At 40.7% G+C, this 25,481-nt stretch overlaps 1 protein-coding gene across 2 annotated transcripts in view; it reads left to right on the plus strand.

The window, feature by feature from the left end:
- GALNT2 (polypeptide N-acetylgalactosaminyltransferase 2) overlaps positions 1 to 25,481 on the plus strand; it is a 477,304-nt gene that overhangs the window by 439,341 nt on the left and 12,482 nt on the right. For both annotated transcript variants that reach the window (XM_033938413.1, XM_033938412.1), the window contains exon 14: positions 8,791 to 8,917. In XM_033938413.1, the coding sequence (XP_033794304.1) occupies positions 8,791 to 8,917 (127 nt within the window). The remainder of the gene's footprint in view (positions 1 to 8,790; positions 8,918 to 25,481) is intronic.

Here is a 25,481-nt window from a genome sequence, read left to right on the forward strand (position 1 = left end):
GACTCATTGGATCTGTCATAATAACAAGTTAATCCTGCAGATTCAGAATTGGCATTGGAAGATAAGGCAACCCTGACAAACTTTTAAGGACTGAGATTACAAAAACTTGAGAACTGTTTTCTGCATCAGCCCGTTAGGGTGATATTTATTTTATTAATGGTTAGTGTGGGATATATTGCTAAAGGAAGAGATCCGTTTAATTTCACAAAAGGAAAGTTGCAAGAGAGGTCTGGTGTTGAACTTTATCAGAAAATTCTGAAGATGTACTAAAATAACAACAAACCAAGATTACTTATAGTATTTGATTGGTTTTTCAGTGTACTGTTTGCAGTCTAATATGAGTTCCAGCACTTTAAAGGAATGGTATGCAGGGTATTAATATAGGTTTATATTTTTAAATTAATTTGTTAAAGTTTATAATAGATTTAATTATTATAGCTGGCTTATATATGAATTTCCATAGTCTCATCAACTTGTCTAATGGCTAATTAACATAATATATGGAGGAATAAATGATCACTTTAGAGTTATCATCATTCCTGTTCAATTTAATAAGATTCTGAACTTCCTAATGTTCTTAATACTTATTTTTATGTACTAGATTGAGGTATGTTATATATTATATTATAATAAATTAAATTTGGTTAAACATTTATGAATATTCTGATAAATGATTAATTAATTAAATATTTATTAGAATATTTATAAATGTTTAACCAAATTTAATTTATTATAATATAATGTATAATATAATTATATCTAATGGACCATTGTAGGATTCTTGCCAAAGGCTATTTGTTGCATCTTTTGCGTAAATCAGAAAAATGTATTTAATTAGCTATTAATTTTATATATTCATTAACTCAAGTACTGTATTTAATCAATTACTTCAATTGATCATAAGGGAACCTTAGGTTTATTTTTGGATTATGGGTTTTTATGGATTAATAGAGACTTCCTATTACTATATTTATTTATTAAATGCAAGTTATATTCCAGATATATATTATTTTATGGGGAAATATTGCTATACATTAGTTAAAACTTAAGTAATTCCATATCTTTGGTACAGTTATGTTATTCCACTGTCAACATTACAGCTAACATGGTACAAGTTTTGAAAGATAACATTAATTTTATATAACACTAGAATAGAGCACTTTGTGCAGGGTAGGATTGGTGGATTATGGCTCTTCCGAAGGAAACCAAGTTCACCATGTGCTATGTTAAGGGATGGGTTTGGGGAGGGTAAGGGGAAGGATTCCTGGTGGGGAGATACTGGATATGCATAAAGGTTCTAATTTTAAATTTGACAGGTATCAGGTTATGTAATGTTTTACTTTTAATTCATTTTGAAGTAAAGTTAACATGGCTATAAAACTGTTTTCATTAAATACCAATGGTCTCAAGCATCCTATTAAAAAGAAAAAAATACTCACTTTTCTGAAAAAACAACAGGCATATATATATTTCTTACAAGAAACACATTTATCTGCAATAGAATCTGCTAAACTGGAAGATGGATGGGTTAAGCATTGCTTTTTTGCTCCAGTGGTAGGAGAAAAAGCTGGTGTGGAAATTCTGATCAATAAAAGGATATATGCTGTTTTTGAGAACATTCATGTGGATACAATGGGGTAGATGGCTCTATATAAGATGATACCCTGACACATCTTAATCTTTATGCGCCAAACTCTAATCAGGCTGAATTTTTTAATAATATGAAACAAATGATTCTTTTACAAAATTTGGCCAATTTAATTATTGCTGGTGATTTCAGTGCTGTTATTGACCCTTATATAGATTAAAAAACCAGGTAGATATTTGAAATCTATGGAATTAGATCACTTTATGAAGGTTTGTGGACTAAGGGATATTTGGCAGATATTTCATCCTAGTGAGCAAGAATTTACATTCTGTTCCCAGGTGCATAAATCGTTCTCACGAATAGACTATTTCTTAATTGCTAATCATCTAATTCAACAGGTCTTAGATGCTATCATTGACCCTTTAATAATTACTGACCATGCAGGTATTTGGATTAAATTACAATTTGATAAGGATCACTCACAAATCCTGTTTTGGAGATTTAATAATAAGCTGCTTACGGATTCAAAATTTCCTGAAAAGATGCAATTAAGAATTTCTGAGTTCTTTCAAATTAATTCATCTGACCAGATATCTTATGAAGTCCTTTGGGATGCTTTTAAGGCAACTTTAAGAGGTCAGATCATTGCCTATTCTGCTCATGTACATAAATTAATGAGGCTTGAACTTGCTAAATTAGAAGATGTTATTTCTATGCTTGAACTAAAACTGACTTTGCATTGGAACTCAGTAACCTTAAATGAGCTGATGTCTGCTAAATACAAATATAATGTTATCAGCAGTAAACTTGCCAAAAGAGAACTGTTTTTCAGTAAGTGATTTCTAACAAAGCGGGAAATCTAACAAAGCAAGAAGAGTTCTTGCAAATTATCTTAGGGCTAAAAAAACGAAGAGAAAAGATTACAGCTATCAAAGATCAGTGGGGCAATGTATACATGCAACAACCAGATATCTTGTCTCAGTTCTTAATATATTATTTAAAAAATTATACTCTTCTGATACAGGTTATGGAGAGACACTTAACACAGGAAAATTTTTGCATGCTATTCTAGGTCCTAAAATTCCAGATCATATAAAAGATCCTCTTCAAGCTCTAATATCGGTTCCTGAATTACAAAAAGCATTGAAATCTTTAAGGATGGGGGTCTGCTCCGGGTAATGATGGGTATACTGTGAAGTTTTTCAAATCGTTTCAAACAATTTTGTTATCACATCTTTTCCAAGTATATCAAACCCAATTAGCAAAGGGACAGATGTCAGGTACTATGGCGGAGGCAATGATGATTGTGCTCCCAAAACCAAACAAAGATCATATGTTGGTTGTCAATTACAGGCCGATTTCCTTAATCAACGTGGGTAATAAGATATTAGCTAAACTCTTGGCATTGAGATTGACAAAGGCCCTCCCTTATATCATTGGAATGCATCAAACGGGCCAAAAAAGGTAAGACCAAGAGATGCTATCAAACGCCTTCTCCATATCTAGGCCTACAATAGCTGCCTGGTTATCCCCTCCTCTGCGAGAGTAAATGGCCATCAAAGCTCTCGTAAGATTCATGCAGGCACGAATCCACCTGATCTTCATGGATAAGGAGGTGAAGGTATGCATTCAGACGTTTGGCAAGTAACGCTGCGAGCAATTTTGCATCTTGGTTAAGAAGTGATATGGGCCTATAAGAGCCCACCTGCCCGGCTTGGGCAGCAGAACAACATGTGCCAGATTATACTGGTCCACCCCCTTGTGGGAGTGCAAAGAATTAAAAGCCTCCGCCAGAGGGTGAGATATAACGTCAGACAAAATTTTATAGTATTCCGGCCCATAACCATCTGGCCCAGGTGATTTAGTCAATTTAAGCTCTTTTATACCCAATTCCACTTCAAGACTAGTAATGGGAGCATTCAGAGCTTGAATCTGGGTCGGGAGGAGTTTTGGAAGGATGACATCACTGAAAAAGCGGTCCCTATCCGTATCCGTCGAGGGTCGCTCTGCATACAGGTCCTTATAATACGTCACGAATTGTTGATGGATGTGTGTTTCCGTTGTATGAGTGTGTCCCTGCATATCAGTAATAGCAGTGATGACTTGTCGCTTACGATGAGGGCGGACCAGGCGGGCTAACAACCGTCCAGCTCTCCCCCCCACCTGTGGAGATTATAGCGACGAAAGTACAAATCCCTCTCCGCTCGCTGTGTTAGGATCGCATCTATCTGCTGTCGGAGTGTACGTAAGCGTATACGATCGGCCTCCTGCAAGGTCCCCTGATGGCGCCTTTGCATCTGCTGGAACTCGCCCGACAGCAGTAGCAATTCCGCTTCCAGTTTCTTTTTCTTCCCCGCGACATAAGCGATAACAAAGCCCCGTAGTACTGCCTTGGATGCCTCCCAGAAGAGCCCCGGATCAAGATCAGGATCAGAATTGGTGCTACAGTAATCCAGCCATTTTTCCCTAAGGTATCTACGAAAGGCAAGATCTTTAAAGAGGTATCCCGGGAAACGCCATGTCCGTGTTGAAGAGTCTGCAGTAATTTGTAAGGATAGTGTCACGGGAGAATGATCAGAAAGAGGAACCTCCACTATCTCTACAGCACTAACCATGGGCAGCAGCGCAGGAGAAAGCAGGAAGTAATCAAGACGTGTATAAAGATTATGGGGATTGGAGTAAAACGTATAAGTACGTACCGTAGGATGGAATAGGCGCCAAATATCTAAGAGCCCCAGCTGCGTGGTCAGAAAATTAACTCCTTTACCCATGTGATCCTTAGGGAAGCGCTTGGCGGGGGCACAATCTTGAGAGGGATCTGCCGTGATGTTAAAGTCGCCCCCCACAAGGACATGGTAACCCGGGTACTGCGCCAGCCGCGACATCAACCCCGAAAAATAGCTGTGATTATAGATGTTAGGGGCGTAAACATTACAAAGAAGATAAAGCCGTCCCCAAAGCTCTCCCAGCACTAGGACATATCGGCCCTCTTTGTCCTGTATAACCTTATGCAATTGAAATGGGAGTTGCTTATGGACCAAGACTGCTACCCCCCTTTGACGAGTGTTATAAGAAGAATAGTATACCTCCCCCACCCAATCCCTCCTAAGTTTCTCATGTTCTACAGGTGTGAGATGGGTCTCTTGTAGGAAGGCAATATCAATACGTTCCCTGCGAAACCAGGAGAGTATTTTCTTTCATTTGACCGGGGAGTGGATCCCATCCACATTAAGGGAGGAAAGTTTTAAATTAACCATGGTCCCCCCACCAAAGAACAATAGGAGCAGAAGTGTCAATCAAATAAGAGAAGAGGAAGAGCCCCCCAGCAAGGCCCCCACGTCAAATCACCAAAGATGGCATGTACCAGCAAATGAGAAGAAACTGGTGCTCTCGAGACTCCATTCATACATCCCCATACATACCCCCCCGACACACTCCCCCCCACCCCTCCTCTACCCATTCACCCCCCCTCAACATACTCCAACCTTCCAGTACCCAACCCAACCAGAAAACCATGATGTAACCAGAACCCCGTACCCCCTCCCCCCCCAGAAAACAAAGTGCAGCATGATGTCCATACAGTCAGCACAAAAGTAATAAATGTAAACAAACTCGCTCCGGTAAGTATTAAGAAAACATAATGCCCAACAAGGACTCCCCAGCAGGCTGCAGAACAAGAGATTCAGACCCCCCGCAATGTGGAAACAAATCCATAGTCTACATAGAGGACTCCCCATGTACAGGCAGCATGGAGATATTCCCTGGTACGGATCTGTCCAGAAGCCAGGAGCCAAGAGCGGAAAGAAACCTCCATCAGCCAGCACTCCTCATGCACATATCCAAGAAATCCATCTCTCTCTGTCCCAGCAGCTGGTATAAAGTCCGCCGCCTCCCAGAAAGTTTGGGACAACAAATCAATCAAGCTTTCAGCAACCCCAGTCCTCTCAGGGGGCTGGCAGTCCCTCCAAGTAAGAACGGAGCGCTGCTGGAGTATCCATCAGGACTACACCAGTGTTGGTTTGAATGCACACTTTAGCAGGATATTGGAGAGTGAATTTAATCCCTCTGGCATGAAGCTGTATACAGTAGGGCGCCAAAGCCCGTCTCTTCTCCGAGAGCCTGATGGAGAAATCCTGAAAAAGCAAGATCTTGGTGCCATTGTAATCCAGGGAGCGAGCTCGCCTGTATGCCTCCAGAATGCGAGCCTTAACAGCATAGTTGAGGAAGCGAGCTATGACTGGACGTGGTCGGGCTCCTTCAGCGCGTGGCGCCCCTATCCGATGTACCCTTTCCACATGCACTGGGCCTATGGAGGATGGAAGTCCGAGGGTTTGAGGCAGCCACATGGCCACCATGTCTTCCAACTCAGCATCACGGACTGACTCCGGCACCCCAATAAGCCGCAGGTTATTTCGGCGGCTACGATTCTCTGCCTCCTCAGTCCGATCGTCCAGCTGCTGAATTTTTGTTTCCAAGGCCGCCAGACGTCCGTCCGCTGTTTCTGCCCGGTCTTCCTGCGCCGAGATCCGTTCTTCTGCTTGCTGGAGGCGCGCGGCGTGACCCGCAATGCTATCTTCCACTTCCTCCAGCACTGCATGCAGTTTGGACAATTTTTCATCCAAATGTTTTGAGAGGTGGCAGACCGAAACCTGCATGTCTGCATCGTGCTGGGCCGTACCTGCTGAGATCGGGCTGGGGGCCGCCATTTTCAGGGACTTAGCAGACCTCTCTTTGCCAGGCCTCGGGGTCCTTATCGGCATACCGGCCGGCCGCAGCGAATCCGCTCTCCTCCGAGACGCCCCAGAGAAGCAGGAGAAAACCCGATGCCGGATGGAGCAAATTAATGGCGATTTGTGCCGACTGTAAGCTAGTTCGGGGGTGTTTTCTTAGGCTTAGAGCGGAGCTCGGCTCACCGGCGTCTGATCAGCACGCGAGCATCACGTGACCCCCCTCTCCACTACTATTTTATATATAGCTATAGAACCTTTATTGTTTGCGATTCATCAAGCAGAGGACATACAGGGAATCCCATATGGGAATCGGAGTTATAAGATTTCGGCATATGCTGACAACATCTTACTGCATCTAACCAATCCCGATCTATCAATCCCAGCTTTACTGCAGTTGATAGAAAATTTTGGGAAGCTTTCCGGTTACAAAATCAACTGGAGTAAATCTGAAGTTCTCCCATTGAACGTTTATTGTGTTAAAAGTATGATTGATCCAATTCCTTTCCTTTGGAAGGATGATGGAATAAAATACCTAGGAATTATAATTCAACAAACTTTGGAAGAAACAATGCTTGTTAATGAAAAGCGTTTAATGGGAATAGTTAAGGAGATGTGTGAATGTTGGAAACCACTACATCTTTCATGGTGGAAGAGAGTACAAATGGTTAAAATGATGATAGCCCCGGTAATTTGTTATCAGATGAGCATGATTCCAATCTATTTTCAGACATCCTTTTATAAAAAAATTAATAGAATACTTACGAAATTTTTATGGTTAGGTAAAACACCCAGAATTGCCCTATCATCTTTACAAAAATCTCAGTCCATGTGTGGAATTAATTTTCCAGACTTTTATATATATCATCAAGCTTACATTTTAAGACAGGGAATGTATTGGATTCTTCCAGCAGTCATGGAGAACCTTCCAGATTGGTTCATTCTTGAAAATCAGCTTATGGCCCCACTCAGCTTAAAATATTTACTGAGCATTAAGCTCCCAAAAATTTATAAAGGTAATAAAAATTTTCACTCAACTTGGAAGACCCTAAGGTTCCTGGATGCTAAATTACCAATACCGGTGAATAAGACAAAGTATCAATCACTTTGGTTAAACTCAAAATTATGATAGCAATATCAAAAATCTTCTGGAAAGAATGGATTAAGGTTGATATAAGAACAATAGAAGATGTATGTTACCAAGGTGATCTGGCATTTTTCTTCCATTTACAACATTCATTTGGGTTAGCAAATGGTTACAGCTAAAACCAGTAATCCAAAAGGGATTTTCCCAATGGCGAACGCTAGTAGAACAGCATTTCTTGCCATTTTTATGCTTTCAAGTAGATTTTCAAGGGCACCATGCCTCTACATGGTACAAAGTTATATGTCAATATTTACCTCAAAATCCCAAAACAGGTTTAAGTGACATTTGGAGCTTAGAAATAAATTATATCTCAGCAGTTCAATGGCCTCAACTTTGGAAGCAGTGCACAGCCTCAGCTTCCATGAGACAATCTTTGTATTTTTTATTATACAGAATTCCCTGGACCCCATTGAAACTGCAAAAAATTGATAAAACGCAGTCTAACAGGTACTGGCATTGTCATTTGGAGTGGATAACTTAGATCACCTTCTATTTCAATGTCCCTAAATACTAACTTTCTGGAAGTCAATATGGAGTAAGATAATTTCTATTCTTGAGGTGCCCATTTCATCTCAATCATGAAAAACATAAGGATCAGCTTCTTCTTATTATGACTGGAGTTGCTTTGCAAATGATTTTGAGGAATTGTAAACAATGGGATAGATTAAATTTACCTTTCTGGTAGGAGACTCTTTGTTTGTACTATCGATATAAGATTAAGAAAATATTAGCAGAGGAACTAGATGATTCCAGGAAATTTGGGAACCATTGGAACTTTACATAAAATATCTTTAAATAAGATTTATATGATCCTGTCAATTTCAAATTCTGAAAGCGTATCTAGAGTAGAAATGTGAGGGTGGAATTGGGAGGGAGGGTGGGTGGGAGGAAAAGGATTTAATGTTTCATATGTAGAATTAAAGTGCTTTTATGGAATTTATTGTATTACATTTTATGCATTTTCTGTATGACGTTATAAAACTAATAAACAGTTGAAACAGAAAGATTGGAGAAATTAGGAAGGGGTAGGTACTTTTCATATCGCTGTTGTCTATACTCAACTAAAATCCTGAGATCATACTGAATTGTTTATATTTTTTTGGTGAGTAGACCTTACTTGATGTTTGTTGTTGGTAAGGCAGGCAGAGTTTTGAGTTATCCTCATTTTTGTAGTGTGTGGGATTTGCTTCCTCTTAGGAGGTATTGAGTATTAAGACATTGGTGATGGCAATGGAAAAACATTATTGAATCAAATTGTGTGAGAGTTCCAAAGGAAGGAGACATCAAAGTAGTAATCTGGTATTTCCTGTTTGACATTTGTATTCAAGGATTCCTGATCATCAAGATATAGCTTTTGGGGCCTTACAGCAGGGCACAAACTGCCTGGACACTTTGGGTCATTTTGCTGATGGATTTATTGGAGTTTATGAATGTCACAATGCCGGTGGCAATCAGGTATGGAATAGTTCTTGCTGGCAAGTGTTTTCAGTGAATTTGAAAATTATTTTACAAATGTGTCTTGATCATTTTGAGATGAACCAGTACCTTATCTTGACTTTGTTTCCTTTTATGTGAACATATCTAGATGATTGAAAAATTGATGTTATGTCTTTAAGTAGTATATTTATATTTAATTCTTAATTTACTTTCTTATTCCCCAGATTAACTGGAAAGCATCTTCAATGTAGCTTGTGGTTTATTCCTGCAGCCTGACCTTGAACTGATGTTGAAGGCACAAATGTCTTCTGCCATCCTTGTATCAGGCTTGAGGTGTCCCAGGTAGACAGGAGCTATAAGGAAGGAGAAGTCTGAAGGTTGTGTCTGAAATTATGTTTCTGTGGTAGGAAATCGACAGTGGTTTCCTGATCAATAGCGTCTTTTATGGATAGAGATCCTGGGTTGCCATTAACTCTTACACATTCTTTGCATCCTATGAAAGGAGAGCTTAGAAGATGGTATAGAGGAATACCTATTAAAAAGTATAAACATTGAGTGTTCCCTAGTCTTTGTAATTTTTGATGGAGTAAAAAATAAATTCACTTGTACCCATTCTGTACCACTCAGGGTTTTGTAGACTTCAATCATGTTTCCCCTCAGCCATCTCTTTTCCAGGCTGAAGAGTCCTAAACTCTTTAGTCTTTCCTCATACGAGAGAAGTTCCCATCCCCTTTAATCATCCACCAGCAGATATAGATCTTACATTGCTGCCAGCAGCTGACCCAGAAGCCTTCCCTCTGACACATTTGTGTTTCACGTCAGCAAGAAGGCTTCTGGGTCAGATACCGGCAGTGTGCAGGAACTACTGCTGGTGGATGGAAGAGTGTGTCTGCATGGGTTGTGCAGCTGAGAAGAGAGGGAACGTGAGAGGTGCGGCGAGGAGAACGATTGCTCGGATAATGATGATGAGGACGGCTGCCATAAGTAATCCGTTTGTTTTTTTTTTTGCATTGCCTGTGCACCTGCGCCAATCAGGATTGCCTGGTGTTAATGATCGGTGGCAGGACAACGTACTATTTCACATCACGCCCTGAGTATGGTACTTTTCAGATTTCCTTATGAAAAAGAAAGAAGACATGTTGGCATTTTTTTAGGAATGAAGTGTTTGCCTGAATGCATGGTTTGTTCTTATTGGCTGCCAGACCGTAACAGATATGTCATACACTGTAGCTTCCTATAGGAGGGTGAGGAAGGTAGAATAAGCTGTCAAGCCCCCAACACCTCCATGATTGAGCCCACTTTCCTGTTCTTTAGTTAGACATTTCTCACACTGTTTAACAACACTATAGAAATGATGAGAAGTAGTAGTAAGGAAGGGAAAGAGAGAGACCCGCCCACTTTGTGCTCAGGTCTGCCCAAAATTGGCTGTCTGGCTATGCCACTGCCAGAATTGATTGCCATACTAGAGGTGAAGTAACACCATAGAGTGATACAGAAGCATTATAATATTCTTAATCTTATTTACCATCCCTTTTGCTTATTTTTTGGCACTGGAAAATGGGGCCTAAGGCCCTGATTGGCCCAAGTACCTAAGGGCCCTCCTATGGGAGGGGCCTTAGGTACCTGGGCCAATCATGGTCTTAGGCCCCTTCCTGATACATCCTAGGATGCCAGCAAGAGGGAGTGGGCATCCCTCTTGCCAGATTTCTATACCAAGGCTTGGGGGTGTGTGCTTGAACTGGGGGGGGGGGTTTCCGACCTTTGCACCCAGACCACCAGGGCCTTATCTTGGGGACTTAGCGGCCTGATGCCCTGGAAAATCTGTCTGAGGACATAGACCTGGCAAGCTGTACTGATTTTTTAAGTTGCGCCAGTCAGGGAACCCTTTCTGAATGGCCTGTTTCAACTGCAACCTTGAGACTTTGATATGCCAAATGATTGTTGTAATTGTAATAAATTAACCATTTTCCCATTTAAAATTATGTCATCTAGAGTACGTATGCATGCCTGCAACCAATGTTTCCAGAGGATTTTAGACTCGCCGATTTGTATCTTGGAGTTTAACCATAGGGATTGACCTGTAGATTGTTGTATTTGAATAGGAGTTAAGGTATTTATAAATTTTAATGTAGTCCAGGTGGAATGAATAATAATATTGTCCTTGTATATTCTAGGAAGCTTGATACTCAAAATATGGCTAAGATGTAATGGGGCCAAAAGATGACTTTCCAATATCAACCAACCTGACAGATTCTCCATGAGTTCAGGAAGGATCCAATATATACCCTGACGCAAAATAAAGGCTTGATGATAACTTTAAAAATTTGGAAATTTACCCCTCCCACCAATTGAGATTTTTGCAGAGATACTAAGGGCTCCTTTTACAAAGGTGCACTAGCGATTTTAGCACATGCATAGCGCACGCTAAAATGCCGCACATGCTAGCCGCTACCGCCTCCTTTTAAGCAGGCGGAAGTTTTCGGCTAGCATACACAATAGCACACGCTAATCCGGTGCGTGCGCAAAAAACTCTAGCGCACCTTTGAAAAAGGAGCCCTAAAGGTATTCTAGAAGTTTTACCAAGCCAAAGGAATTTTGTAAGAATCCCATTTAGTTTTCTATAAAAAGAACTCTAAAAATAAACTGGTAACATACTCATTTGGTAACAAACTACAGGCGAAATCATCATGGATTCAAATGCTCACACATTTCTTTGACTTCCAATAATAAGGATTTTTCATTTACTGTCATTGTGTCTTCCAATGATTTTTGAATCATTATACCCAAATATTTTATTCCCTCTTTCTTCCAAAGGAATGGGAATGGATCAAATAAACCTTTTACACGATGTACATTATTTTTTCTTTTTTTTTAAATTCTTTATTCATTTTCAAACATACAATAAGTGTATCAATATGCTAAAAGAAATTAATCACAAATATATCAGTTATTAATCATCAATAGTACAAATAATATGTTATCATCCACCCTTCCTACCCCTTTCTATTATATATTCAAATAAATTGTGCAATATATAAAATAAAATCATAAAATTATCCCTTCACCCACCTCATAATTGAACCTGTAAAATTAAGGGAAAAAATGTCATCTATTCAGAAATTTCCTAAAACACCCTCGCTGTATTGCAATGAATCTTTCCATTTTATATATGTGACATAGGGAATTCCACCAAAAATTATAATTTAGTCTATTCCAATTTTTCCAATTATAAGTAATTTGTTGAATGGCAACCCCAGTCATTATAAGCAACAATTTGTTATTATTTGAAGAAATCTGACTTTTTGCTCTCATTGCCATACCAAACAGCACAGTATCATATGATAATGCCACAGGGTTATCTAATAAACAATTAATTTGGTCCCAAATTGATTTCCAAAAGGTCATAATAAATGGACAGTAGAATAGCAAATGATCTAAAGTCCTTGCTTCAAGATGACAGTGCCAACATTTATTAGATTTAGAGCTGTCCAATTTTGTAACCGAACAGGGGTCCATAATGCTCTATGCAACAGAAAAAAACATGTTTGTCTCATAGACCTGCATATGGAATACCCTGTATCTCCTTTGTCTGCTGAATGGCCAACATCAAGGGTTCCAAAACAATATCAAAAAGCAAAGGAGCTCCCAGATTGGCTGTGGTTGGAATGGCAGCTCCTGTTTCCTCTGAGGCCGTGTCATGTTCTTAGTATCAAAATGCCTAGGTTATATAAAGAAAACAAAATATTAACAGATACATGGAAAACTATAAGATTTATTAATAATTTAACACCTATTCCAATACAAAATTCTACAAATCAAATTATATGGCTTAACTCCAAGATCCAAATTGGCGGATTTAAGGTTGTCTGGAAGTATTGGATAATAGCAGGAATACGTATTTTAGAAGATGTTATATCTAATGGTAAACTTCTTGATTTTTCATAGTTGCAACATAAATATGGTCTTGATAAATCGCAAAGTTATAAATGGTGGCAACTGAAGCAAGGCATTCAGGCGGGGTTCCCTGAATGGAAAAATCTTAATAATAAATATAGTTTAGAGTTCTTATGTTTTCAGACGGACTTTCTGGGACACCAGGCTGCACAGTGGTACAAATTAATATCTGGATTAATTAATGAAATATTCATTCATTCAATCAACTTCCTTAGAAGATTCTTAATGGATCTCAAGTGTTCCCGATTATAACGCCACTACAGCATGTCCCGGCGTATAACTGAATTGTGAATATCATCGGTCCATAAAGTTATTTGACTTTATTTACTCAAACTTCGTTGTTATAATTGTATTTAATTTTAATTTTTTATTTTTTTATGTAGCTGTGTTATACTTCGCGTTCACTTATTTAGCTCAAATACTCTTTCCATAATAATATTATAATGGTACTTAGCTCAGGTATCAAACAACCCGGCCAGCTCGACGGAAGATCTCCGTTTCGCTCTCTTTACTTCAATAGAGCTTCCTCAGGAGCAATGTCACAACTTTTATCACCGCTAAACAGTAAAGCATAAAAATATATCATTAAAATCGCATCCAAATGTTGATAAAAAGCACATTTTATGCTGACTCTTACAAATACGAAGAACTTCATGACACAGCGGTGATAAAAGTTGCGACACTGCTCCTGAGGAAGCTTTATTGAAGTAAAGAGAGCAAAATGGAGATCTTCCATTGGGCTGGCCGGGTTGTCTGATACCTGAGCTAAGTACCATTATAATATTATGGGAAGAGTATTTGAGCTAAATAAGTGAACGCGAAGTATAACACAGCTACATAAAAAAATTAAAATTAAATATGATTATAACAATGAAGTTTGAGTAAATAAAGTCTTAAATAACTTTATGGACCGATGATAGTTCACAATTCAGTTATACGCCGAGACATACTCTAGTAGCGTTATAACCATGAACACTTGAGATCCATTAAGAATCTTCTAAGGAAGTTGATTGAATGAATGAATATTTAGATCGGTGACTCTGCAGTAGCCTACATATATTGTTTGGATAATTGGGTGCGCAGCACACTAGTATTGAAAAATAATTTATATCTATTCCTAAGCCAGAAACTTAAATCCATAAACATCTTAATTATTTTTTTTAAAAAAATTTTAATAGCTCTTCTTATTAACTTGGCAATTGATGGTGTTTGTAAAGAATAATAGTGGTGAACTGCCTTAAATGTTATACAAAGGAAAACAAAGGTTTGGCCATTTAGACAGACCATGCTAGAATTTATTATAGGAAACATCCCAATTTACTTCTGAAATAATTTCTGCTGCCATTGCACATGGCACAGAAGAAAGTTTCAGAACTGCTCTTGAATTTCTCACCACAAATGGAGGTAATCCTAAACCACGGCAAGAAAGTCTCTATTTTATAAATATAAGTAGGCGTCTATATGTTTTTAGAAAATACTAGCAAAAATCTTGGAGAAAGCATAGGTAAATGAAACCACATCCATTAACAGTACCTCAAGAGCAGATGCAAATGTACACAGGTATTTTATAAACCACATGTGTAAATTGTGATTTCACCTGTGCTTATCCTGGTTACTCCGTCTCTGCTTAAGCCATCACAGTTGCTTATTCATCCAGTTCTTCAGAGCACTTACAGCAAAAAAAAAAAAAAAAAAAGAAAACCTATCAAAGCAGACACAGATAATATCACCATTTGGAGACTTATGGAAATTGATAAGACCAAGATGAACAAATTCAAGAAAAACCTTTTTTTTTTTTCCCCCTCAGTTGCAGCCAATAACAAGCCACATCTGTGAAACAGATCCATCTGTAGTCCAGCATAGGGAAATGTTCAGTTGCTGACATTCATATGGACAATGAAAAGCAAGCCATACAATAAATAGAATAGATGCACAATGTATTACAGTTGCAACAACAGACTGCTTGTGTTCCCGATCATAAATGTTAGGTAGAGACTGAAAGGGCTATTTGAAAAGCAGATCTTCTGCCAGGAGATTTGCAAACACCTGCCATATAATCTCTCTTGGTTCAGATCTTAACTTGAGCCTTAATTACATTCTGGATCATTGTGGTACTCAAATCTCCAGCAAGTGAGAAGGTCGCCTCTCTCATCACCGCCCCCATCAACATCTTGATCTCAATACTTTTTCAGGATTTGCCTTAAAATGAAGGGTTAGGGCATCTGATTTTCCTTCAGAAGATTGTGACCAGTTTGCACCCTTCAGCCAAGCCTTCATGATGGTCTATACCATTCGGGGGGGGGAAGATCTCGATCCTGTCCTTGCCCTACATGTTTGCTTATTTGGGGCTCCATGATCTGACTGTCAGCAGCTTGAGTCGCTTTTAATTTAGACCTCTCAAACGCCGCAGTGACAGGGCACAGCATTCAAGTGAAGTTACTCTGGCGCCTAGAACTCTCTGGTTGCCTGCAACGCTTTTGCATAGTTACATGACACCACAGCTGACAAGCTTGCTTCTACTTCTGGTGCAGCTTCTTCCATTGTATAAACCAAAGTAGTTCCACTATTTCTGAACCTGACTGCACTTTACAACCTTTATAGAAGAAGTGAAAAAAGAACTAGTAGAAGACTGCTAATGGCGCTACTAACAGATCAATGCAGGAAAAAATTCCAATACTACAGCCTTAACTACGCTTTTTTTTCAGTAAGAACAGCTGCACTCAACTAATTCCAACACATTGTATTGCAGAATGTCAGCCTTCTTAACTCATTTAAAACATTCTAAACTGACATCATTAACAGCAAGTTAGAATGTTACCTCCAACTCTACAAAATAACAGTCCTCCCATGTAACTCTCATGAATTCAGTGTGACCATTCAGTTTCCTGCACAAAAATCACCATTTAAATAAGCGGCCCATACCATTCCCCAGAAAAATAAAAACGTTTTCACCAGTTAGTAATAAAATAAAAGATGATCTTCAGTGTTTATAAAGTCAAATCACATATGTTTATGTCATTCCATCTAGAAATTGGTTCACATATTCTTGTAATTTCATTGGATCTTCATAATGTATGGTCTTATTACAATGTGTAACCCTACAATGTATAACAACCCGTTTGTTGCTCCCATCTTCCTCAGCTGTGGGCGGAGCAGAAAAAATTGTTTCCTCACAGTTGCTGTGGCCTTCGCGAAGTCAGGTATGATTAAAATTCTTGATTCTTGCCATTTTAAGTTTCTTTTTTCTTTAGCAACCTGTAATATCTCCATAGCTTCTGTGAATCACAGCATTTTAAAGATTAGTGGCTTAGGGCCATTCTGACTTATTTCGTCGCGATGGTATTCTATGGGTCCTTTCAAATTCTAACGGCTGTTTGAAATTCAAGGAGACTATTTTTGGTATGAAATCCTCTAAAAACTTGATAGTATTCGCAATCTCAGCTCCCTATGGAAGACCTAATATTCTGACATTTTTTCTTCTGCCCCTGTTGTTAAGGCTCAGGGGGGATATGATAGAGACCTTCAAAATACTTAGGGGCATAGAGAGGGTGGACAGGGACAGGTTCTTCAGACTAAAAGGGACGGCAGGAACGAGGGGGCACTCAGAGAAACTGAAGGGAGATAGGTTCAAATCAAATGCAAGGAAGTTTTTCTTCACCCAAAGGGTCGTGGACAAATGGAATGCGCTCCCGGAGGAAGTGATCTGGCAGAGTACAGTACAGGGATTCAAACAGGGATTGGACAGATTCCTGAGGGAAAAGGGGATCGTGGGGTACTGAGGGAGGTGCTGGGGTGTTGCATAAGTATAGACAGCTCACCAGGTCATGCAGGTGCAAGGCCGGAGGGTTAGGACATTGATGGGAAGATACGACTTCGATGAGAAACCTAGGGGGCAAGGGGGCCCCTTCTAGTGATTAAGGCAGGTCATGACCTGTTGGGCCGCCGCGGGGGCGGACTGCTGGGCGGGATGGACCTCTGGTCTGACCCGGCAGAGGCACTGCTTATGTTCTTATGTTCTTTAGTCAGACGTATAATAGTTTTATGATCTGACTGGCACTGAATCAGGCTTGTCTCATTTTCAGTTACCCTGTGCTCTAAAATTTCCATACGGCCATTAGAGATTTGCAGTTGCTTTGAAAGATTTGTTACTTCTTCCTGAACTGTAGATAGCTTGATAGTGTTGTTTTGCAGCAGTTCCTTTATACTACGCATCTCTACCATCAGTTGCTCCAGGATGTCTGAAGAATCCTTTGGCAGTGGCACCTTAGAGCAGTGTTTTTCAACCTTTTTATACCCGTGGACCGGCAGAAATAAAAGAATTATTTTGTGGACCGGCAAACTACTAGGACTAAAATTTAAAAACCCTGTTTCCGCCCTATCTCCGTGAACTCGGTCACCTCAGTAACTATAGAAAAATAGACAAATATAGTGCAAAATATAGACAGCAGATATAAATTCTCAAAACTGACACGTTTTGATCACTAAATTGAAAATAAAATCATTTTTCCTACCTTTGCTGTTTGCTGATTTCATGAGTCTCTGGTTGTGTTTCCTTCTGTCTGTGTATCCTTTCTTTCTTTCTATTCCCTCCCTCTTTTCTTCCTATGTCCTTAGTGCCCCTGGTGCCTCCTTCCCATATCCTTAGTGCCCCTGGTGCCTCCTTCCCATGTCCTTAGTGCCCCCAGTGCTTCCTTCCCATGTCTTTAGTGCCCCCAGTGCCTCCTTCCCATGTCCTTAGTGCCCCTTCCTGTCTTTAGTGCCCCCAGTACCTCCTTCCCATATCCTTGGTGCCCCTTCCTGTCTTTAGTGCCTCCTTCCCATGACCTTAGTGCCCCTTCCCGTCTTTAGTGCCCCCAGTGCCTCCTTCCTATCTCTTTAGTGCCCCCCAGTGCCTCCTTCCTATGTCCCTCTCATTGCCTTCAACACTTTGTCCCACCCCCGAAGCCAGCCTGCCAACCTCCTTCCCTCCCTGCCGCGCAAAAAAAAAAAAGACTCCCCCCCCCCTTCCTTTTCCCGGGTCGGCTGCTATCTTACCACCCTGCTGCTACTGCTAAAGCTGATAAGAAGTCTTCTTTCCGACGTCAATTCTGACGTCGGAGAGGATGTTCTGGGCCAGCCAGGTAGCGATTGGCTGGCCCAGAACATCCTCTCCAACGTCAGAATTGACGTCGTAAAGAAGACTTCCTGTTGGCTTTAACAGCAGCAGCAGGGCGATAAGATAGCAGCCTTTAATCTTGCCAGCCCTGCGCAGACCGGCAGAAATTTCCTGCGGACCGGCGGTTGAAGAACAGTGCCTTAGAGGGTGTAGGAGGATCAGGCTTCGATCTTTTAGCAGTGCCAGTTGCTGCAAACACAGTTTCCAGCCTTGTTTGCCTCCCTGCAGCCATAATAAAGAAATTCCAATCTTTTAGGGAATAAACAGTACTCCAAATTTATCAAAAAACTGTAAGGTGTTTTTGCTGTTTAATGTTTTCAAGTACCTATAGAACAGGGATCTCAAAGTCCCTCCTTGAGGGCCGCAATCCAGTCGAGTTTTCAGGATTTCCCCAATGAATATGCATTGAAAGCAGTGCATGCACATAGATCTCATGCATATTCATTGGGGAAATCCTGAAAACCCGACTGGATTGCAGCCCTCAAGGAGGGACTTTGAGACCCCTGCTATAGAAGAACAAATGGGGAGTGTTATACACCATGTCAGCTTTGAGGTATACAAACTTTGTTATAAATCAATTCACAATAATAATACACATAAATGGTCGCTAGTGCTGTTTAGCACTGTCTTCATCGGGACAGGCAGTCCCGCAGCAGCCCGACCCAGCCAGCTGAGAGGGTCCTCCGGGGAGCCTTGAAAATCGGAGCAGCTGCCGAGGGAGCCTGTCGCTAGTGCTGTTTAGCACTGTCTTCATCGGGACAGGCAGTCCCGCAGCAGCCCGACCCAGCCAGCTGAGAGGGTCCTCCGGGGAGCCTTGAAAATCGGAGCAGCTGCCGAGGGAGCCTGTCGCTAGTGCTGTTTAGCACTGTCTTCATCGGGACAGGCAGTCCCGCAGCAGCCCGACCCAGCCAGCTGAGAGGGTCCTCCGGGGAGCCTTGAAAATCGGAGCAGCTGCCGAGGGAGCCTGTCGCTAGTGCTGTTTAGCACTGTCTTCATCGGGACAGGCAGTCCCGCAGCAGCCCGACCCAGCCAGCTGAGAGGGTCCTCCGGGGAGCCTTGAAAATCGGAGCAGCCGCGGTACGCGGCCCGTGGTCGCGAGCCTCGGGTCGCGAGCCGAAGGGGCGTGGCTAAAGGGGCTTGCCCCTTTTGAGCCCCTTCGGAGCCTAAGAGGAGCAGGGAGCAGGATTACCATCTCTTCAGCATGGGTAAGAGGAAAGCTAAGGCAATACCATCTGCTGCAACAACAGGCCCGATGGATCGCCATCTTGTGGTTCCCATCTTGCCTCCTGTTGAGGAACAGGTAACTTTTAATATTCAAGCTGTCTCCTTATCCTCTGGGGAACCAACACCACCTCCTCAACCATCATATTCCTTACGGTTAGAAGAATCTCCTTCCCCTTTTAAGGAAGGAATAATTTCTTCTTCCCTTCAATCATTGTCAGTATCTGGTCTGGAGGTTTCAGGACAGTCCCTGGGACAGGCTAAAGAACTAACCCCAGTGCAGATGAGTACTGGGCAAAGCTCGGATGCTCTCCCCAGGGATAAAGTGATCACTCTAAATGATGTTTGGCTTAGTATTAACAGAATAGAGTCATCTTTACAAAAAACCGTTTTGAACTTATGTCAATTTTCATCTGATGTAGATGTAACTGTGAAAATTAAAGAACAAAATAATAAAATTGGAGAAACAGCTGTAAAGGTTGAAAAGTTAGATCAGGCAGTAGGTAATTTACAAGCTAGTGCTGTTTCTAATATAAAGGATAGTATGATGTTACATGCTAAGTTAGAAAAAATGGAAAATGCTATTAGAGTTAAAAATCTTCGCTTGCTAAATTTTCCTACCACACATTACCTTTCTGCAATGGAACTTTTGAAAATGTATTTGAGGGAGATATTACATTATAACAAAGTGGAGACCTTTGAGGTCGATAATTTATATTACATTTCAAGAGATTCCAAAGAAAAGGTAGAGGAAGGTGGAATGGATAGAATAGTATCACCAGAGAGTCTGAATGTATCACAGTTTTTGGAGTCTTCTAAAGACATAATTGAGAAACGAGCAACTCTTCTCGTGACCTTCAAGACAGAACTTGAGAAACAAGATATTTTGAAATTATATTTCCTGAAAAAGCAAGAGATGTTTTGTGGTCAACGGGTGATAATTTTTCCAGATGTCTCTAGACAAACCCAGTTTAAGAGGAAACAGTTCCTTCAGCTAAAGCCTAAGGTTTTGGCAGTCGGAGCTACTTTCTTCTTAAAATTTCCATGTAAATGCCTGATATCATATGGAAATGATAAATATGTGTTTTTTGATCCAGCCCAGGTGGAAGATTTTATCAAAGAGAAACCTTTGTTGAAAGTTTAATTCCTTATTTTGGTTTACTTTTGGAGGATGATGTATAATATATATAATAGCCATTTGCCTGTTCCTAGAAAGTAGATAGAAGTTTTGCTTTGATGTTTTATTTGTACTGGCGATCACTTTTAATGTGGACTAGGATACGGTTGAATTAGTTTTCTTATATTATGTTAATTCCTATTTTGGAATTTACATCTTGTATTTTGTATTTTTTTGTGTTCATTCATGTATGTTTGTTACAGAGATATTGTAATGAATAATCCAATAAATAAAGAAAAAAAAAAAAAAAAAATAATACACATAAATTTGCATTACAATTCACATAAAAAAGTCCAAATAATGGAAAGTCCTGGTTTAGAATGATGTTATCAAGTAAACCTATCCATAAGGGTGTGGTTGGTTGGTTGAAATATCCCCTAAAACCATAAAATTAGCATAACATGAAGACAATTCCACAATAAGAGCAGACATTGAGTTTGAAAGGCAGGGGACAATAAATGAGGATCACATAGACAGGCAGAGGAAGCCCTAATTGGAGAATTAATCATCAGGAGTTAAAGGAATTTATTGGAACTAGAATCTCATCATCAACAAAAGTAATAGAATAGAGGAAAGTTATTCTTCACCCCAACCCAAAACTTCCAAGACTGAATTTTAAAATAGAAGTCATAATTTGGGGGGACAGATTGGATTAGATAATAATCCTCCCAATCTTTTAACCACATCTCTATCAAAGCAGAGGGCTGAAAGGCTCCAAGTGGAAATAAGGATATTAATCAAGTAATTTTTTTTATTTCTAATGGACCTAACATTTATAAGGCCAAATGAAATTTGCTGGGCAGAAGAGGAAATTACAATTTAGGAGCAGTTTGGAAACCGAGCTGTGCTAAAATGTACAATCAATTGGCCAATAGCACAGTAAAAAAAATTGTAACCATATGCTGGTTTCTTTTGCAGCACGACAGTGTGGTAATGATGTGCTTAGAAGCAGTCTGTCCCCAAAATGTAGAGATAAATTGAAATGTATTTGCAAATACACCTGCCACTTGGTTTAATCTAAAAGGTGAACTGTCTGTCTCCAAAAATTTGATTTTTGTTCCTTTTTGTTAATATACGTCATGGTTAGACAGTATCTTTCACCTGAGTAATTTGTGGCAAATGGTGTATTTTAACATACTTTTACAATTTTGCTGTTTTGGTTTATTAAAAGCTTTTTTGAAATGTATTTGACCTTTGGACCACTGCTTGCTATTTAGTTTTGTTCGAGGTCAGCTACCTCCTTCTCTTTTTATCTGTTATTTTCTGTAATTACATAGTACAAAAAGAACAAAATAATTGCTTGGTATTGGCATGAATATTACTGATGTTTTTCCTGTGCTCTTGCTCTTTTCACTTATGCATTCACATTCTTTCCTGTCCTTTATTGCTCTGTTCCCTCTTCCTCTTATTAATGCTCACTCTCACCATCCTTGCTTCTCTCTCTCTCTCCCCCCTTTCTCTCCCTCTCCCCTCTCTCTCTTCCCCCCTCTTTCTTTCCCTCTCTCCATTGTTCACACTTGTTTTCCCTTGTTTCCTTCCTCCCCTGCCCAATGTGCTAATTTTGATAGCACCCCCCCTTGATCTCAGAAAATGAAAGGAGCATAGCATGATCCTCCTGCTCCCTTCCTTTCGTACTGCTACTACTGATTTTTCAGATGGGGGGAGGGAAAAGACTCCTCTCCATTTCTTTTGCGAGAAGGAGTATTTGGGTCTCTGTCTTCATTATAAAATGATAACAGTACAGTATGTGGTGACTGGCTGGTTAGAAGAGGTTGAACTGGAAGTAGATATGCAACTTAAGTCTCCTCATGGAGAAATGTGATGGGCTTCAAGCACCTGTGAAATTGATTGGCCGTAGTCCTTATCCCTCTAGTTCTATAACCACCTAGCTTTGGATGTTGCTGTATCAGCCACACCAAGCTGGTGCAGCAACATCCAAAGCTAAATCCAGTTTAAATGACTTATGTAAAGGTTTAGAAGAGCATTATAGGTTAAAAATCAAGCAAAAATGTAAAGCACAACAAAAGAAAATATAAATAACACACACTATTGGAGCAATCAGTGAGAAGTGCTGCCACGCTGTGTTAAAGTACCAGAGTGGCATTCTGAGACTCCTCAAGTGTAACTATGAAAATGAAAGAGGTGAGCTCAGCATGATTGGGGAATCAACAGCGAGTATATATACACCTGCTAAGTGCTTACAGAGTCTTCAGTAGTGTTCTACAATGTACATGTGTAAGAGCCTTAATACCTAAATACTAGTGTAACAGACCCCTTTTTACCTTGGTTTACCACAAGGTATTTTGTATGTTGGGCCATGAGCTGGGACCAGAACCTCTGCTGGCATGCCGGAGCAAGCACACTTCTCAATGATCCAAACCACACAGGCGACTTGAACAACAACTCCAAGTTTATTTCCTCTCTCGGGAACAAACTATTTACATATCTCAATTATATCCAAGATGACATATGGTTATGTATCTCTAATTTGTGAAATTCCTTTATAGCTGGAAATCCAGATGTAATGGTGGAGAGTGCCAGTAGAGAATCTCCCACTTAAGACAGGATCTTACGTCATCTTTGATGATGTCACACCTAAAATAATATGCATTCCCTATTCAGAGAGTTGCTCTGGACTCTGAGTTTCCAGAAGGTGCTGGAACTTGAGGGCTAGATTACTAACTGTCTTAGGGTTCATATTTCAACTACTTGTAAATCATAGAGGCAGCCCTCTGCAGACTGCCCACTGCATATTGCAAAGATGACCCTTAAAACTCTTCACATAAACCTACTTTTAATCCACAGGCAGCCCTAGTATAGAAACTGCCAACAACTGCTAAGGAGATTCATGCACTAACCCTCACTTCTCCTGCATGAATTTACCCCAGGCTGTACTAGGGGGAGTTTATGGGAGGGCCCATCATTTACATGTGTTACTTTCAGAATACTGTAAGTTACGTGCTTAAGTCTTGCATTTAAGTGTGCCCACTTAGGCCATCAGAGACTTGGCATAATTGGGAGAGTGTGGTGCAATGGTTAACGCTACAGCCTCAGCACCCTTGGGTTGTGGGTTAAAACCCACTCTGCTCCTTGTGACCCTGGGCAAGTCACTTAAACCCCCCATTGCCCCAGGTACATTAGATAGATTGTGATCCCACAAGGACAAACAGGGAAAAATGCTTGAGTACCTGAATAAACTCATGTAAACCATTCTGAGCTCTCCTGAGAGAACGGTATAGAAAATTGAATGAATAAATAAATAGATGTAGACATGTTGATGCCAGTTTATACTAGTTTTCCATAAGAACACTTGCGCGTTTGATTGTTCTTATAGAATAAGCTCATTACCCATGGAAAGTAGTGCCTAAATCATGATATCCAGTGATAGAATTACCCCTTAACAGTGCAGGGGCAGAACTGATAGCCTGTTGGTCATGGTGGGCAGATGCAACAGAAAGCTTTTTTGTTTAGAGTGCCCAAATTCCACCTCATCCCCAATTCCAACCCAGACCTCCCAATCCAATATTGCCTTTCTCTCTCCCCAGCCTATCTACCGCTATGTATCACATTTAATTTCCCCCCTCCTGCTGCCATGTAAGCCAGGCCCATGGTACTAAACAGATAGCAGAAACATGTAATGTAATGTAATGTAATTTATTTCTTATATACCGCTACATCCGTTAGGTTCTAAGCGGTTTGAAGAAAATATACATTAAGATTATAAATGAGAAGTAAGAAGGTACTTGAAAAATTCCCTTACTGTCCCGAAGGCTCACAATCTAACTAAAGTACCCGGAGGGTAATAGAGAAGTGAAAAGTAGAGTTAGAGGAAAAATAAAAATAAAATAAACATTTTAACAAGACAGCATTGATCTAAATACTTTGGAAGGTAGAAGAGAGGAGAGAAAGGAATAGAAGCATGATGAAGTGGAGCAAGTAAGTTTAGGAGGAGCGATTGACGTTTCCAGAAAGGGCTTCTTCAGGGAAGAGACTTGGCCTACAGTCCCAGGATGCCTATGTCTCCTCCCCTGAGATGTTCTCCCATCCATGCATTCCCTCCCAGACACACTGCCCGTGCCCCAGCCGTTCCAAGGAGGCTGCCCCAGATGAGGCCCACGGTGAATGCAGGATTCTCTCCTCTGCGGGAAAGCCGCCCGGAGCCGACAGTCGATCTTCTTAGCGGATTGCAGGGGGGGAATAGTTAACACTCTTGGTAGTATCGGGTCTGTGTGCTCTCGGTGGTTGTGGCTGGTCTCGTTGCTGCTTAGGTGTAAAAGCAGTTGATCTCCACTGCTGCTGATATTTAAAAGCAGGCAGATTGATCTCTCCAATGGACTGCAGGGAGAGGAGTTCACACTCCTGGCAGGATCGGGTCTGTGGGTTCTTGGTGGTTGCGGTAGGTCTCGCTGCTGCTTGTATGTAAAAGCAGTTGTTTTTCTACTGCTGCTGATATTTAAAGCAGGTAGATTGATCTCTTAAACGGGATATAGGGGGAGGAGCTCACATGCCTGGCTGGATCGGGGCAAGGGCTCCTATTATAGGCAGCTGGTCTTGCTGCTACTTAGGTGTTAAAGCAGTTGATCTTCCTAGCGGACTGCAGGAGGTGTGGAGCTCACACTCCTGTCATGATCTGGTCTATGGGCTCTTGGTAGTTGCGGTTGGTCCCAATACTGTTTAGGTGTAAAAGCAGTTGTTCTCCCACTGCTGCTGATATTTAAAAGCAGGTAGATTGATCTATCCAATGGAATGCTGGGGGAAGATCTTATATGTCTGGCTGGAACGTGGCAAAGGGTTCCCGGTAGTGGCGGCTGGTCCTATTGCTGCTTAGGTGTAAAAACAGTTGATCTTCTTATCGAATTGTAGGGGGGGCGGATCTCACATTCCTGGCAGGTTCGGGTCTGTGGGTTCTTGGTGGTTGCGGATGGACCCGCTGCTGCTTAGGTGTAAAAGCAGTTGTTTTCCCAATGCTGCTGATATTTAAAAGCAGGCAGATTGATCTCTCCAACAAATTGTATGGTGAAGAGCATACACGTCTGGCTGGATTGGGACAAAAGCTCTCGATAGTGGTGGCTGGT

Source organism: Geotrypetes seraphini, chromosome 3 (assembly GCF_902459505.1).
Source record: "Geotrypetes seraphini chromosome 3, aGeoSer1.1, whole genome shotgun sequence".
Lineage (NCBI taxonomy): Eukaryota > Metazoa > Chordata > Amphibia > Gymnophiona > Dermophiidae > Geotrypetes > Geotrypetes seraphini.